Source organism: Mustela nigripes, chromosome 5, assembly GCF_022355385.1.
Source record: "Mustela nigripes isolate SB6536 chromosome 5, MUSNIG.SB6536, whole genome shotgun sequence".
NCBI lineage: Eukaryota > Metazoa > Chordata > Mammalia > Carnivora > Mustelidae > Mustela > Mustela nigripes.
The window spans coordinates 432,600-448,594 of record NC_081561.1 but is presented as its reverse complement, the minus strand read 5'-3'; the positions used below and the strand labels follow the sequence as shown (position 1 = coordinate 448,594).

The 15,995-nt window shown below is 34.5% G+C and overlaps 1 protein-coding gene across 5 annotated transcripts in view; it reads left to right on the top strand.

The window, feature by feature from the left end:
* Nucleotides 1-15,995, top strand: part of EXOC2 (exocyst complex component 2) — a 286,884-nt gene that overhangs the window by 247,484 nt on the left and 23,405 nt on the right. For all 5 annotated transcript variants that reach the window (XM_059399325.1, XM_059399328.1, XM_059399324.1 and 2 more), the window contains one exon: nucleotides 13,570-13,625. In XM_059399325.1, coding sequence (XP_059255308.1) covers nucleotides 13,570-13,625 — 56 coding nt within the window. The remainder of the gene's footprint in view (nucleotides 1-13,569; nucleotides 13,626-15,995) is intronic.

The following is a 15,995-nucleotide window of genomic DNA, read 5'->3' as shown; positions in this document are numbered from 1 at the left end:
TTTAATAATTTGTATTTAAATTAAATAACTTAAATATTTTTAAATTAAGTAATTTATACATTTATATTTAATAATTTAAATTTATATTTAATTTTATATTTTTATTTATTATGTTATACATTTTACTTACATATTTATGTAATATATATTTATGTAATATATTAATATATAAATATATTAAAATATATTTGTATATTGCAATATAATATATTTACATAGTGGGACATAGTTATATAAATCAGAGGTTATATATTATACATTATAATCTTATATCAAGAGGGCTAAAAAATTTTTGGCCTGTAACTTGCATAATCAGAAAAGTTTGGAGACTGCTCTACTACACTGTGCCTCTTGATGGCAGACACCATGTCTTAGTCACCACTGGAGTCCCCACAATAGGAAGTCCCTTTACATAATGAATTCTCAACATATATTTGAACAAATGAATGTTTTAGTAAATGGATTCCTTTAGAAATGGAAGTGACACCTTGTATGTAGTGTATACTGCCTTAAGAGTGCATGTGAGAGAACCTGGTGACATACTATTTAAGTCATAACTGTGTGAATGGAAACATGTAAGGCTGGCCCATTTTTGTCATTTTTAAGCTCATAACATTAAAAGTAAAATACCAAACATCAAGTTTGCTTTAGTTCATATTGAAAACTTGATAAATTTATTACGATATTCATTTTGGTCCATTTTTCTTTTTTTTTTTTTTATTTAAGTTCATCTTTAGTTTTTGATGTGGTGTTCAGTGATTCATTTGTTGCATATAACAGCCAGTGCTTATCATGTCATGTGCCCTCCTTAATGCCCATCACCTAGATACCCCATCCCTCCCCCCATCTCCCTTTCTGCAAATCTTGGTCCTTTTTTTTTTTTTTTAAGATCTTATTTATTTATTTGAAAGAGAGAGAGTGAGTAAGAGAGAGCACAAGCAAGGGGAGCAGCAGAGGGAGAAGCAGACTCTCCACTGAGCAGGGAGCCCAATGTGGGGCTTGGTCCCTGGACACTGGGACCACAACCTGAGCCAAAGGCAGACGCTTAACCAACTGAGCTACCTAGGTGCCTCTCCCTAAGTCTATCTTTAAATAAAAACATTTTGCAGTTTAACTTATTTTTACATACATTATCACATTTTATCCTGCCAACGACCCCACTGGGGTAAGATTTTATTTTCCCCATTCAGATGATTTTTAAAATTTGGAAAATCAGAAAAGGAATCAGTCTTATTCAAGGTTCTAGAATTAGGACCTCAGTGATTTTCCTCTGTCTTCAAATTCAGACTTTATCACTCTTACTGGAGAAGTATCTGAGGTACAGGAGATAGGTCAGGCCAGAGGGATAACAGTACTATATTATTTTGCATATCTCAATATTTTGTAAATAATTGGGTTAAAGAAAAAGCACTTTGTGCCTTTTCTGCCAGAGGTGTACCTAACAAGATCAGAAGAGGGAGAGCTGCTGTTTTCCCCGAGTGATGGCTCATAGGCTTTGGTCTCACAGTCCTTCCCCAGCTGAAGAAACAGGTGGTGGCTTGCCAAAAGGACAGTATGTGTATCCAGTTTTCCTTTTTCCCTGATAAAACAGTGACATACTGGATCATGTCCATGTAGGGCAGAGTTAAAAGGTTACAATAATGAGTGATAAAAGTATCAGGAAAAATATAGGGGTTGTTGCAATTGTTTTTGGATAAAACTGTACCAGAGACTTCCATAAGCAACAAGTTTTGTGGAGTCATAAAAGCGAGCATTGATTGTGAAGATGGAAAAACAACTGAATAATTATTAATAACATTTTTCAAGAGTAAAAATAACTGATAATTCAAATATTGCAATGAAGATATTGTTAAAAAGAACCAAAATCCTGGCAATGAAATGAGTCATTGTTACTACCTCTACGGCTCCTCCTCCTTGCTGCTGTTGAGCTCCTGTGCCTTTGTAGTTGGTAGTGTTTACAATAAGCTTTTAAAGCAGTATTACAGACAATGGAAGTGTAGCTAATATATGAAAACAGCTTGTCTAAGTCAGATGCCACCATCCAAGCCCTTTCTACCTTGCCATGCTGCTGCTTCAATTTCATTTCCAACAGTTAAATACCCAGGGCTTAGTAGTTTTAATTGTCACAGTTAGGCTTAAAACATGCTTATTGAAAGATTTACAAGATTTTATTACAAATGGCAAAGTTTCATTCTTTTAATGGCGGAGTAATACTCATGTGTGTATGTCTGTGTGTGTGTGTGTGTCTGTCTGTCTGTGTCTGTGTACACACCACATCTTCTTTATCCATTCACCTGTAGATGGACATTTAGCTTGCTTCCATATCTTGACTACTGTATATAATGTTAAAATAAACATAGGGATGGGTGCCTGGGTGGCTCAGTGGGTTAAGCCGCTGCCTTCGGCTCAGGTCATGATCTCAGGGTCCTGGGATCGAGTCCCGCATCGGGCTCTCTGCTCAGCAGGGAGCCTGCTTCCTCCTCTCTCTCTCTGCCTGCCTCTCTGCCTACTTGTGATCTCTGTCAAATAAATAAATAAAATCTTTAAAAAAAAATAAATAAACATAGGGATGCATATATCTACTGTTTTTGTTTTCCTTGGGTAAATACTCAGTAGTAGAATTACTAGATTGTATGTTATCGCTATTTTTAATTTTTTTGAGAAACTTCCATACTGTTTTCACAGTGATTGCACCAATTTACATTCCCACTAACAGTGTTCAAGGGTTTCCTTTTCTTCAAATTCTCAGCAATACTTGTTATTTCTTGTCCTTTTGTTACTAGTTGTTCTGACTGGTGTGAGGTGACAGATGACTGGTGTGAGATGGACCTAAAGGATACATGCTGAGTAAAATAAGTCAGACACAGAAAGACAAATACTGTATGTGAAATCTAAAAAAAAACAACCAGAACCAAACCTATAAATAAAAAGAACAAACTTGTTTGCCAGAAGGGAGAGGGATCGGAGGATAGTCAAAATGAGTAAAGGGAAGTAGGAGACTCAGGCTTCCAGTTATGGAGTGAATAAGTCACAGGGATGAAAGGTATAGCATGGGGAATGTAGTCAATGGTATTTTGATAGTGTTGTATGGTAATAGATGGTAAGTACACTTATGAGCATAGCATATTGTTAAATCACTATGTTGTACACCTGAAACTAATGTAACATTTTTTATCAACTGTACTTCAATTTAAAAAAAAATTTCTTGGGCGCCTGGGTGGCTCAGTGGGTTAAAGTCTCTGCCTTCAGCTCAGGTCATGATCCCAGGGTTATGGGATTAAGCCCCTCATTGGGCTGTCTGCTCATCGGGGAGCCTGCTTCCCCCCTCTCTCTCTGCCTGCTTCTCTGCCTACTTGTGATCTCTCTGTCAGATGAATAAATAAAATCTTAAAAAAAAATTTCTTATCCAAGTTAGCTACTGTTTTTAATTTCAACACTTTTTTATTTTTATTTTTTTTTTTTAGTTTAATGGTTGGGACAGATTTTATTTCTTAAGTTGTATATGGAACCATATGTTGAGAATAGGGACTTTATCTTATCATTTCTTTACTGTGCTCCACAGTGGTGATTCCAGTTTTAGGGATGCAATAGCTGCTCCATAACACGGATGGTACCAGCTATCATGGGTCAGACAGTGGTAGAGCACTTTCTGTGTGTTTGTTCAGTGAAATCACAGAAACCAACACAGCTAACTAGGGAAGCCAGGATTCTAACTCAAACAGTCAGGCTCTTTGTGCCTGGCTTCTCTCATGAGCATTTATTGATTTTTATTTAATCAGTGTCATTTTATTTAAAAAAAAAAACTTATTTTGAAATTGAACAGTTACTACAAACCTGTTTATGAAATGTGATATACAAATATAATAAAACATTGCAAGTGTAAAACAAAATGCATCCATTTGCGTAGATAGAATGACTTTTATTTTTTTGTCTTTTTCATTTTGCTAATTGAAGTTGCCTTCTAATGAAAATTTTTTTTTCTGACAAAAGACTAAATTGAAACAAATGAGTTTGATTTATCAGCTAATGTTAAATTGATTAAATGTCTACCTTTATGTCTGAAATTCAGTATATCATGTTCAAATGATGAAATGATATTCTATGCTAAATGTGTACAGTGTGCTTTAATATTCTATGTTAGTATACTTCATAATCTGTTTTACCAACCAGACTTTAACTTTGAAATGGGATATGTTGTGATATCCTTGATCATTTTTAAGTCTTGAAAGCTATTTGTGATATATATAAATGCTAAACTGTTATGAATATAAATCCTTTCTTACAAATGGAAAACACAAACCATGAAATAATTTTATTCTTATTTTCAGAGCTGGTAGTATTTTCTGTTTTCATAAGGCAGAGTTTTCCTGTTCATATTTAAAAGCTAGGAGATAATATTAATTAAAGTCAGAAAAAAAAAATATCCTGAGAAAGAAAATAGAGAACTGTAAAGGTTGAGATTATTCATTCACATACTACATATGAAAGGTATCCTCTTCTCAAGTGTTCATTTAAAAAATCTCTGATATGGCAAAAGACATTTATCAGTTTAGGAAAAGAGATCAATTTAGGAATGATCCAACTAAAATATGAAGACCTGAAAGTTAAAACCCTTCCTCTGTTCCAACAAAAGCTAATTTTGTTGCAAGATATTTAGGCCTTTCTGTTTGTCTGCCAATATTGATAGTTTTTGGTTACCTTTTTTTTAATAGGCAGTAATTTCAATAATGTGCCTTCAGAGGTAATTGAGTAGATAATTTATTTAGAAAAAAATACCCCAAAGTTCTTTCATGTAGTGTTTCAGTTTGACCCAAAAAAAAGTACATTGTGGGATATTTATAGTATTTTTCGATCTATTTTTGTCTGTAGACTAGGACTGAAAACTGATTTAGGGCATAGGGGTTAAAAACAGGAAATGTGGTTTATAAAGTAGGTAGTATCTCCAAAGTTTCCAAAGTTTGATTTCTTATAGTATTGACTGAAGAATATCATGTTTCAAAACAACATTAGGCAGAGTACCTTGAAATCAGTCTGTGTTTAAAGGAGTTGTCTGTCCAATTATGACAGGAAATGCTTCATGGAAAAATTTGCATTCTTGGTATATGTTCAAATAGTACAGCATTGCTTTCTTTAATTAATTGCACAGTGCTCTTTCCTCTCTAGCTCCTTTTTAGACAGTCTTAATATAGTTAGATTGAGTATAAGTCTTGTGTAAATTTTAGTAAATTTCCTTTGATCTTTGTGTTTGGTTAAAATTTTATTTTAGTGTTCTAGCGGAAGGTTTTGTCATTATCATAATTGAGAAGGAGCATATATTATAGTTATAGTTATTAAATAATTTGGGAATCCAAGTTAAGAAAATAAAATGGTATATAAAAGCAGAGTTATAATTTTGTATGGCTTTGAATGACAGCTTGGCAGAAGTGATCAAAACTAAAAACCTTTGACTCAGGCAATCCCATTGCTAGGAAAATATCTTACATAAATTATTCTATGAGAATACAAAGATTAATATTCATTGTAGCATTATTAGTAATATGTACTGAAAGTCAATGAAATTGTCTAATAGAATAAATTATGAACAGAATAAAATTAATAAATTAGAATAAATATAGAATAAATAAATTGTGGCACATCCATTGCATAAAATACCCAGCATCCACTGAAAATAATAAGGTAGATATGTATACACTGGCATGAAAGAATGTTTGTGATTTATTACAAAATAAAGTAAGCAAGTTTCAAGAAGAAATGTGTAGTGTAATCTCATTTTTGCGGGAGAAAAGTTTATATTCATTAAAAGAGATTTGGAAGAATACATACCAAACTAGAGAGAAGGATGAAAGAGCTTATTGGACTTTTGTTATTATGAAAACATATACTTCTGTGTTTTAATTCTTTTCAATTAGTATTTGATTTTTTTTTCAGAATAAAAAAATCAAGAAGAAAGGTCGATCAATCCAAAATGTTTACTATTATGTTTTTTAATATAGACATTCTTTAGAGAAGTCTGCCTAGTAGTTTTTCCAAAATTATTATTATTTTTTAAAGATTTTATTTATTTATTTGACAGAGAGAGAGAGATCATAAGTCGGCAGAGCAGGAGGCAGAGAGACGGGGGTGAGGGGGGTTGGGAGTAGGCTCCCTGCTGAGCAGAGAGCCCGATGTGAGGCTCCATCCCAAGACCCTGAGATCCATGACCTGAGTTGAAGGCAGATGAGCCACCCAGGTGCCTCAGCCAGAATTATTAATTATAAGAAAAATCAAATCTGCTCACATAATACTTTTTAATATATAAAACATTTTCCCATATTTCAAAGAAAATTTGAAGCTCCAGCGAATTAGCTGATTTTCCAGCTAAGTTGTAAATCCAATTCATTCTATATATATCCATACATTATCTATTATAGCTTATTGCTAGGTATTATTCCATGAGATCGGCACAAAAATAATAGTAAGACCCTTTCGACGTGTCAGGGGACCATTTTCTCATAAATGGTCCTGAGGATTTCATCAAACAGAGCCCTGTTTACCAATTTGGGTTTTAGTGTTTGGCAAACAGTTTTCTTTTATACAGTTGCTTTCTTGTGCTGTTTTAGAAACAATGTAAAGCTCTCTCCCATGTGCAATGTATGTCCTGTGAAGAGGAGAGCTTTATTTCTTATGAATTTGTTTTTTGTTTGTTTGGTTGGGTGGTTGGTTTTGTTTTGTTTGGTCACTACTATAATCCCAGCACCTGGAAGAGAGTCTGGCCTGTAATAGTAATAGGCACTCAAAAATATTTTTAGTAGTGTGCCTATTCCAAAACCAATTGTTCCCTTTATGTGATTAAAAGAAGAAACTGACAAATATGGCAAGAAAAAAAAGTACTTCTTATCCACTTTCATGTATGAAAATAAAAACCTTCATTATTGGAGAAGATGGTATGTGGTCCAGGCCCAGTTACAGGAAGCCCACCCTGCAAGAAGGAGCCTACAGGTTCTTGCTCAGAGTAGAGATGCTTTGTTTTCTCCATGGGGAATTTCCACACTGGGCTGCTAGATTAATTGCTAAGTGATAGTTTAGATTGATACCGTGTGGGTGGGGACACTTTTTTGTCAAATATCATGACACATTCTAATTTTATATTCAGAAAGTAGAGGAGATACATATAGTAAATACTTAGAAGTTGTTCTCATTCCTTTGGAAAGTTGTGGGGGTTTATCTAAGAGGAACCTTTTTAAAAACAATACTTACTACTACATCATAAAAATGTAACATTTGTAACTCCAAGAAATAAGTCATTTGCCTTATTTTTTCTGTGTGCACTGTTCACATGGACAGCTCATTTCCTAGTAGTACTGTAAATGTGGTATTTATGGCCCACTTAATGTTGGAGCTAAGGCTAAAACCCTGGTTTCCTAACACATTTACTAAGTGTTCATTATGTTCTAATGTGTCTGGGCTTCTTCCTGAGTAGCACATAATGAGCATTCAATAATGTAAAGGTTTATTGTTTGACATAAGCTATTTGCTAATTAAGCATATAGCCAGAAAAACAAAGCATATTTGGAAAAAATATATTTAGACTCAGCAGTATTCCATTCTGTTATACTTAATGATTCAAATTATATTTTTCAAATGGATCCTACAGAATTATTTCAAAAGGACTGTTTTTGTTTTCTTGAATCCTGTGAAAAGTAAGATATATGCTTTAGCAGAGAGTATCTCCTTTACACATAAACTGAGGCATTTACATTTTTAGTGGATGATGGCTCAAGTATAAAATTCATATTATAGAATCCTACATGCATTAAAATTTTTCTCTGATGTATTTGTTGACTCATTCATTCCTTTATCACTTTATTTAAGAGGGTTAAGGGAACTTATTAGTGAGTAAGACATACATGATGTTTGCCTTCTTTCTTCATTCATAAATATTTTTGAACTTGTGCCTCAGACCAGCCACAGTAATGGGTAGTGAGGATACAAAGATGTGGTAAATGGAGGACAGTTCCTATGCCTGTGAGTTAACAATCTAGCAGGGTAGATATCAATTAAGTAGTCATGTAAATCAATGGAAAGCTGCTACAGTGGGGGAAGAGGGAGTTGGTGCTGAGAGGACATGAGAGGTGATCTAAGTGTATCACCTCTGAAATACAAGGGAGAGTCAGCTGGTCATAACCAGTAATACTTCCTCCCATTTGCTGACTGCCTGCTCCCCAACAGATATACTGTTAGCCTCTTAGAAGCATTATTTCATTTATTAAATGGTATCTCTGTTTGATAAATGAGAAAGCTACACATTAGAGATGTTCAGAAACTTTCCGCAAGGTGACAGCTTAGTAAGTAATGTGAGTATTTGAGGTCAGCACCTGCATCTGCCTTCTGTTCAATTGTGTAATTCTGATTTACCCAGGCCATTACTCAGGTGTCCCCGTAGAAGTCAGTTCTTCCCTAACCATTGCTGGTATGTTACGTTCAGCCATTCTTTCCAAACCAAGGCAAAGTATGACAAAAACAGTTCCACTATATTCCAATTTCTAGAGAACTTTATGTAAACTAGAAAAATAAGTATATAGTCAAAGACCAATCTGCAGTTATTGCACAGCCCAGTAACATTTGATATTGTATCTGGGCTGTCTGCTGCTGTCATGTTCTAATACACACATTTAGCTGTTCAGAGATTGCTAGTGCCACTCAAAAGAACTTTGCCTACAATTAAGCTGTAGCCAGGGGGTTACATGATGGATTATAGTATCCAAACTTCTAAATCATGTGTTTCAGAACGAGAAATTGGCTCCCTTCTTCTAGTTATCATACATTTTACCCAACTATTTATGTCTTTCTTTTTAAAAAGTACCTTAAATATGTGTACTGCTTTGTAATCTACAACATGTCCTCTACCACATAAGCTCGCTTAGGGTGGGGCCATGTCTGTTTTGCTCACTTTTTTATACCATCACCTGGCAGTGCCTAGCACATAATTGATGCACAACAAATATTTAAACAATAAGAAGATAAATATATATCATTTTTATAGTTTGGATAGCAAAACGGGCATTGTAATCTCTACATTTTGTAAACTAAGCTGCTGTCTAAAAGGTGAACTGGGCCATATCATTAGTATATAGGTAAGCCAGAACTTTGATCCCAAGTGTTCTGGCTTTACATTGAGTGTTTTTTCTATCACCTCAATGAACTTAAAAGTCTTCATCAACCATTAATGTTAATAATATTAAAACTAGAATAATGTATAGTGAGAAGAAAACACACTACCAAATTTAACTACAAAATCATCCCTTCGTCATAGTCATCATAGACCTTTTGAAAATAGTACCATAACCAAAAATCAAATCCTGGTCCTGCCCCCATGGATCATGGTCCCTTTAAACTCTGCCATCCACTTTAAGACCTCAGGCACTTTAATAACAAAATTTATGTACAGCTATGGGAGATCCTTAGAGCTATGGGATCCTTCTTGGCATTCTTACTACCTCTTGCTTGCTTTCCAAATCTAACCCATTCCATTCAAGCAAGTTAGCTCAGCTGTCAGTGAAATCACAGGGAAGACCCAACTTTACATTTTACAAAACCTAATTCTGTTTCTTTCAGCTCTGAGTAATTGAATTTCTGTCCTTTTGGCATGATTGCCTTGTACTTTCCTCTTCCAGGTCAGTAAAGAGCAAATTTGTCACTCTAACCACCGAAAAGAAGATTGCTACCTTCTATCAGCTGTGTTTTGATGGAGTCCTTTGACACCAGTACCACATAAGCAAGCAAGGCATGCTCATGCATCCTACCAGGATGCTATAGGTTTTGGGGGGGTACATATTTTTAAAAGAACTGACAATCTCTTATAGCTGGGTTTGGAGCAATATTTTTAAACAGAAAACTTACCAGGCACTTAAACCCAGGGGGTTAATCTGTGTTTATTTTTTTAGAAACACATCTGAAAGTCTCAGTGTAGATACCTGAGTGAGTAGGATAGGTGCTAGGGAGGATAGGCTAGTGTGGAGGGTGTGATACTGGTTTTGTTTCTCATTCGGCTGATAACAGGCTATAGAGTGGAGTAAAGAGAAAGGAATTGAAATTCTTAACTAGGAAGACCACAAAGATCTTATCTGTTTGATGTTTGTGAACCTTCAGACCTCAGTCCCTAGACACTGATGCTGTCTAGTCTCTAAGTCCAGTGCCCTTCCTCCACACTTCCCCAGTACTAATCTTTAACCTTTCAAGAACTTAAGAAAAATAGAAATTGTAAGTAAATGTTTTACAAATTAGTATAAATTGTATTACAAAGATTTTTTTCTCACAATATAAAACCCTTTCATTCCACATATTTGCTACATGCGACTTATACGCACATGTGAATACCAATACATTAGGATAAAATTTAGTAACTAAAACTTTGAGGTCTTAATACATACTGAGGATATGCACATGCTCTACTTGAGAGACCTATTGTCTCATTACCTCTGATGTGAGCCTTTCAGGGTCCACCATGGAGTAGAATCTCAACAAATCGATGTTAAATGAATTAATGAGAACTTTAGCCATTCCCTTAGAACTAATAACAATTTCAGCCCAATATGCAATAAAAATAATTCTCTCTGTATTTAACATAATGGATTTTTGTAGAGAGGCAATCAATGATTTATTTTTATTTAAAAAATTTTTTTAAGTTATTAACACCAGCATATACTTTGCTTTGGAAGGTTGTAATAATATTTCACAAATCTCCATCTCAAACTAAGCATGCATTTTTCAGACATGTTCAATTTAATGCTGTCTTTTTGAACCCATACTGACCTGATGTGTGGCTTGACTGAGAGCTCTCTTTCTGTTCATTCCTAGGGCCACAATTTTTTTTCTTCTTTTTTTCCAACATTACCACTTAATCTCTTAAAGTGGTTGTTGGGGCTTTTTTGGAGTGGGGGTACAATTATTTCATTTTGTCCTAGTCATAAAATTAAGTCTCCAAGAGATAGAATTTTTTTTTTCCTCAGTTTGTTCAGGTTGAGGCTGTGTGTTCCCTCTAACATATTATCCTTGTGAAACCTGTGGTCAACCTAAAACAGGAAGCTTGTTTTTGTTTTCATATTATTTATCAACAGCAATATAGTTCTAATGGCTGAAAGTATCTTAGTTTTTATTCTTACTATTCATAGCTTTGCCTTTAGAATTATATTGAGTAATTTAGATTTATCTCTTTTACAGGGTGTTTTATTAGTAATGCTCAGTCTGATGGGTTCTTGCCAGGAAATGTTTTTCCTATCACGGTCAGAGTGGGAGTTGAGTTGCTAGCATGTGACACTGGCTTGCTTTATTCTAACTTTAATTTTCTGCTTTTTAGTGGCCCCACTCTTGTCTTTTACATTGAAGAATCTTAGAAGTTAAAAACTGCCCTGACATTTCTAATCATCATTGCTAGAACATTGCTAGCACCCAAACTTCTGACATTTGTTCAGATAGTAGCATTGACAGAACCCTGGTTTTCACGAACAGCTGAGACTATTGAATTTCTCACTCTTAAGTTCCTTACATCATCACTGGCTTAAGATTGTGCTTATATTTTTAGTAACTGTATACATGGTTATGTATATATGCATATAAGTATGTATGTACATATGAGCTAGTCTTTCACGTATTGCGATTTAAAAATTCTTGACCTGAGAACGGTGGTTATGAACTCTTGAACTGGAGAACCCTTCTGTGCTTTCCTCTACTCACCTAAGAGTGTCCCTGGAGAACAAGGGACAAGAGGAGACCTTTTGACTTGGATGACCATAGTCACCAGAAACAGATGTCACAGCCAGATCTCCCTGTTGCCCTAACTATATATAACATGTGAACAATCCAAAGGAACAACTATGTGGTATGACTTTCCCCTTAGAGGAAGAAAGCTTTTCTAGTCTTAAGCACAAGGTAGTCTATTTCACTTTCACTTACAATAGGCTCCTGATATTTTTCCTGATATATTTCCTACCTCCTAGATAAAACTTGTACCTTTCAATTAGTTGACTTCAACTAACTTCTGAATATTTTTTGCTCTTCAACAGTTTTCTCATTTTTCCACCAGAAAAGCAGAATTAATAACACTTGAACCTTGTATCCTAACATATATATAAATTGGCGCCTCAAAAGAAAAATAGTGTACCTATTTATGTACCATCGCATATGACAGAACCGAAAGCTTTTTATATATTTAGAATCTGAAAATGCCAATTCAGAAAGCTGATTATAGTTCTTGGCCTTTAATCTCAACTTTTCTAAATAATCAGTAGCTTAGATGACATTATAGAAAAAGATTCTCCTTAATATTTTTCTGTTAACATCCATGATTTTACAATACAGGAAACTTTTCTCTGTTCTATAGGAAAAGATTTCTCAGTATTTGCAATTAATTCTAGAAGGCATTCTGAAGTAATAATATTCCACTCCAAGTAAATGTAATTTCTTTAGAGTTACAGTAAAGTAGCATTTTGTTTTACTTTTTTTTTCCTACAAAATTATAGTAATAAAAGTTCTTACTGAGCCTGTGGATACCAGGACTAATCACATGCATTATCTCCTATAATCCTCACTGTAAACCTACAAGATAGATACTGTTCTTATATTCTGATAGAAGAGAAAACTGGGCTCTCAGTCTTCTTGCCAGAAGTCATAGTTTGTAGCTGATGAAGCTGGGGTTTGATCCAAGATAATCTGACTTAAGACTCCTATACTGTTAAATCTTCTGCACACCTGCTTTTGAGTACCTTCTTTTGAGTGAAGTAGTATTTGTTACTGTCTGTATTTGTTACATCTGTACTATCCTGAAATCTTGTATTGTGTCCAGTTTTTAACTTGCTTTACAGAATCAGATTGTGACTTTGTCAAAAATTTCTCCCAGAAGTAATTTTTTAAGAGCAAAATGGTCATTCTGGGGGTGCCTGGGGGGTTCAGTGGTTTAAGACCCTGCCTTAGGCTCAGGTAATGATCTGAGGGTCCTGGGATGGAGCCCCACATCAGGCTCTCTGCTTATCAGGGAGCCTGCTTCCCCTCCCCCTCTTTCTGTGTGCTGCTCTGCCTACTTGTGATCTCTCTCTCTCTACCAAATAAATAAATAAAATCTTTTAAAAAATGGTCATTCTGTATGACTTAACTTTTACCTTTGGAAATAAGATATTATAATAGATAATTTAGCTTTTATAAGCTTTGTCAAATATCTTCTGTCTTTTAGGGGGGGTCTGCTAATGTAAATGTGTGTGTGCATATACACACACAAAGATATGAAGAAACTGAAGGATAGTTTTAAATTTCAATTTTGAAAGAGACTGAACGTCAGTTTCAGAAAAATAATGACAGAAGTGGAAAAACAATGAAAGAAAATGCCTAATTTAACTTTTTTTTTTTTTAACCTGTATGAAAATAGTCCTTTTACCATTTGGTCCTCAAAAGGAACTAGACAGTGGTAGTGTTACTTTCTGTTTCTCCTTAGAAAATTCTAAAGCAGTAGTACATATAGTGCACAGTAATGCCATCAAGGGAGATGGGTAGCTTGTTTCCATTAAATGCCTTTTTTCCCCTCCCTCATTTTGATTTCAGGTGTCAGAAACTATTTAAAAGAAGCATTGGTGAATATAATTGCTGTGCATGCAGAGGTAAGCTATCATTAGGTGTTCCTGAGAAATATGGATAACTGGAAAAAAAGAAAAAGAGGCAAATTTGATGGTTTATATGGTAGTCTTTTTTTCCCTTCAGAATATATATTGAGTATAAATAAAACACAACTCTACTTTCATACATGCACACACAATCACACTCAACACATGTGTGCTTTTTAACTCTGAGAGTTTTTTTTCTGAAATTGTGTGTGTTTAAAACTAAATTCATTTATTCTTCTCGTACCCACTTAAGCCCCCCATAAATGAAAGAAGATGGGATTGGGAGGGAGACAAACCATAAGTGACTCTTAATCTCACAAAACAAACTGAGGGTTGCTGAGGGGAGGGGGTTTGGGAGAAGGGGGTGGTATTATGGACATTGGGGAGGGTATGTGTTTTGGTGAGTGCTGTGAAGTGTGTAAACCTGGTGATTCACAGACCTGTACCCCTGGGGATAAAAATATATGTTTATAAAAAATAAAAAATTATATTAAAAAAAAAACTAAATTCATTAGTGTTCAAAAGGTAAGGAGAAGAGAGATTGAAAAGATGAAAGGTACGTTAAATCCCTTGTCTTGGAAAATTCATTAACCTCTTTTTAACTAGGAGACAAATAAGCACTGTTGTCTTATTTGTGTAGCAATGTGCTCTTACATAGTGGCTGGGATTCCAAAAAACTAGACTTGTTAGAAAGATAGGCTGAAAGGGCACACTGAGGTTAGGAAGCAGGTGCATGGTTTCCTATCAGTAACTGACTTAGGTACATGTAGATGTTGATGCCTCTGGTTCTTGCTAAAAGTTGTCCTCACTTAAAGCATTATCATCTTAAACTTCACATTAACCTCCTTTGTTAACATCCTTCTTAGAAGGACTCTTCTAAGGAACATCAAAAGAGGCATAGCTATCACCATTATCACCCCTATGACTACCTATTCTATAATTTCACAATCCATTACTCACTGCTTTGCCAGTACTTTCAGAGTTGTTATAGCTCATAGACTGATGGATGACCAGATAAAATGGGGCCCAGCAAAGAGGTTATCATTAGATAATTTCTACTGTTGCTTGAGTGCCTTTTAAGCTGTATATATCTGATATAAGTGTATTTAGTTTATACCACTGTCTTCATCCAAAATTATCAGAGGTTATCGAGGTAAACTGGAAAAATGGATAATGCAGGCTAAAACAAAAGAGTAACCAAAGGAAACAAGAGAATGCTTCCTAAATTTGTCTCTAGGTTTGAAGTAACTCAAGCAGAAAGAGAAATATAGTATGTTACAGTTTCCATTTTTTTAAAAAAGATTTTATTTATTTGACAGAGAGAGATGGCAAGAGAGGGAATACAAGCAAGGGGAGTAGGAGAGGGAGAAGCAGGCTTCTCACTGAGCAGAGAGCCTAAATGTGGGGCTCCATCCCAGGACCCGGGGATCATGACCTGAAGCAAAGGCCCATGCTTAATGACTGAGCAACCCAGGTGCCCCTATAGTTTTCATTTCTTAATAAAGAAAAACATACATTCCTCTATAAAGTTTATATATGATTGAACTCTAGCAAGAATTTATCACATACATTTTAAAATTATTTTATCATGATTTTCCAAAGATCTACAAATGCTTTCTTATTATGTTAGCTTCCAGTAAAATTAGATTATAAAATTAAATCATCGGTCAGTGAAAGCATTTCTGTGGTAGATGAACAGGTGGTAGTCAGAAGAATTGCAAAATATGTAGGCATTTTTAGTGATCATGGTAATTCTCAAAGAAGCAGCTATTATTAATGTTCACTATCAGTAACCATGATTTGTATTAGGTTTTCCAATATTAATTTTTTAAATTAGTTTAAGATAAACTTTTAATTTATCTCAGTGACTGAAGGTAGAATTTCATTCATAATGTTTATTATTTAGTATTTCCTACCTGATCTTAACCTGACAAATTTATAAATCAGCATAGTAAAATGTTTTACCACATTTTCAAATATAATAACTCTTAGCCTGAATATACCAAAATTCAAATTTTGAAAATATTTTATGTCAAATGAAAGGAAATACATATTAAATTCAGCAAATAGTAAAATTGGGGACTTAATTGTCCCCAATTGGGAACTTTTGTTGTCCAGTACACAATAAAGTGCCCAATATGATATGATGTTTTAATCTAAGAGTCTGGCCCAGTATGTTTTTCTTTTAAATGTGGTAAAAAACTGACACAGTATATTTTTATTTCTACAGTTTTCTCTTTAGAAATAATGTTTCATTTTGTGAAAAAGGCAAGAAGAAGAAATCTTTGAAACTATTTTTACTTTGTCAACATCAACAATACCTTTCAGAATTATATTTGCCAATATATTTTAAGAGGATTAGTTTGG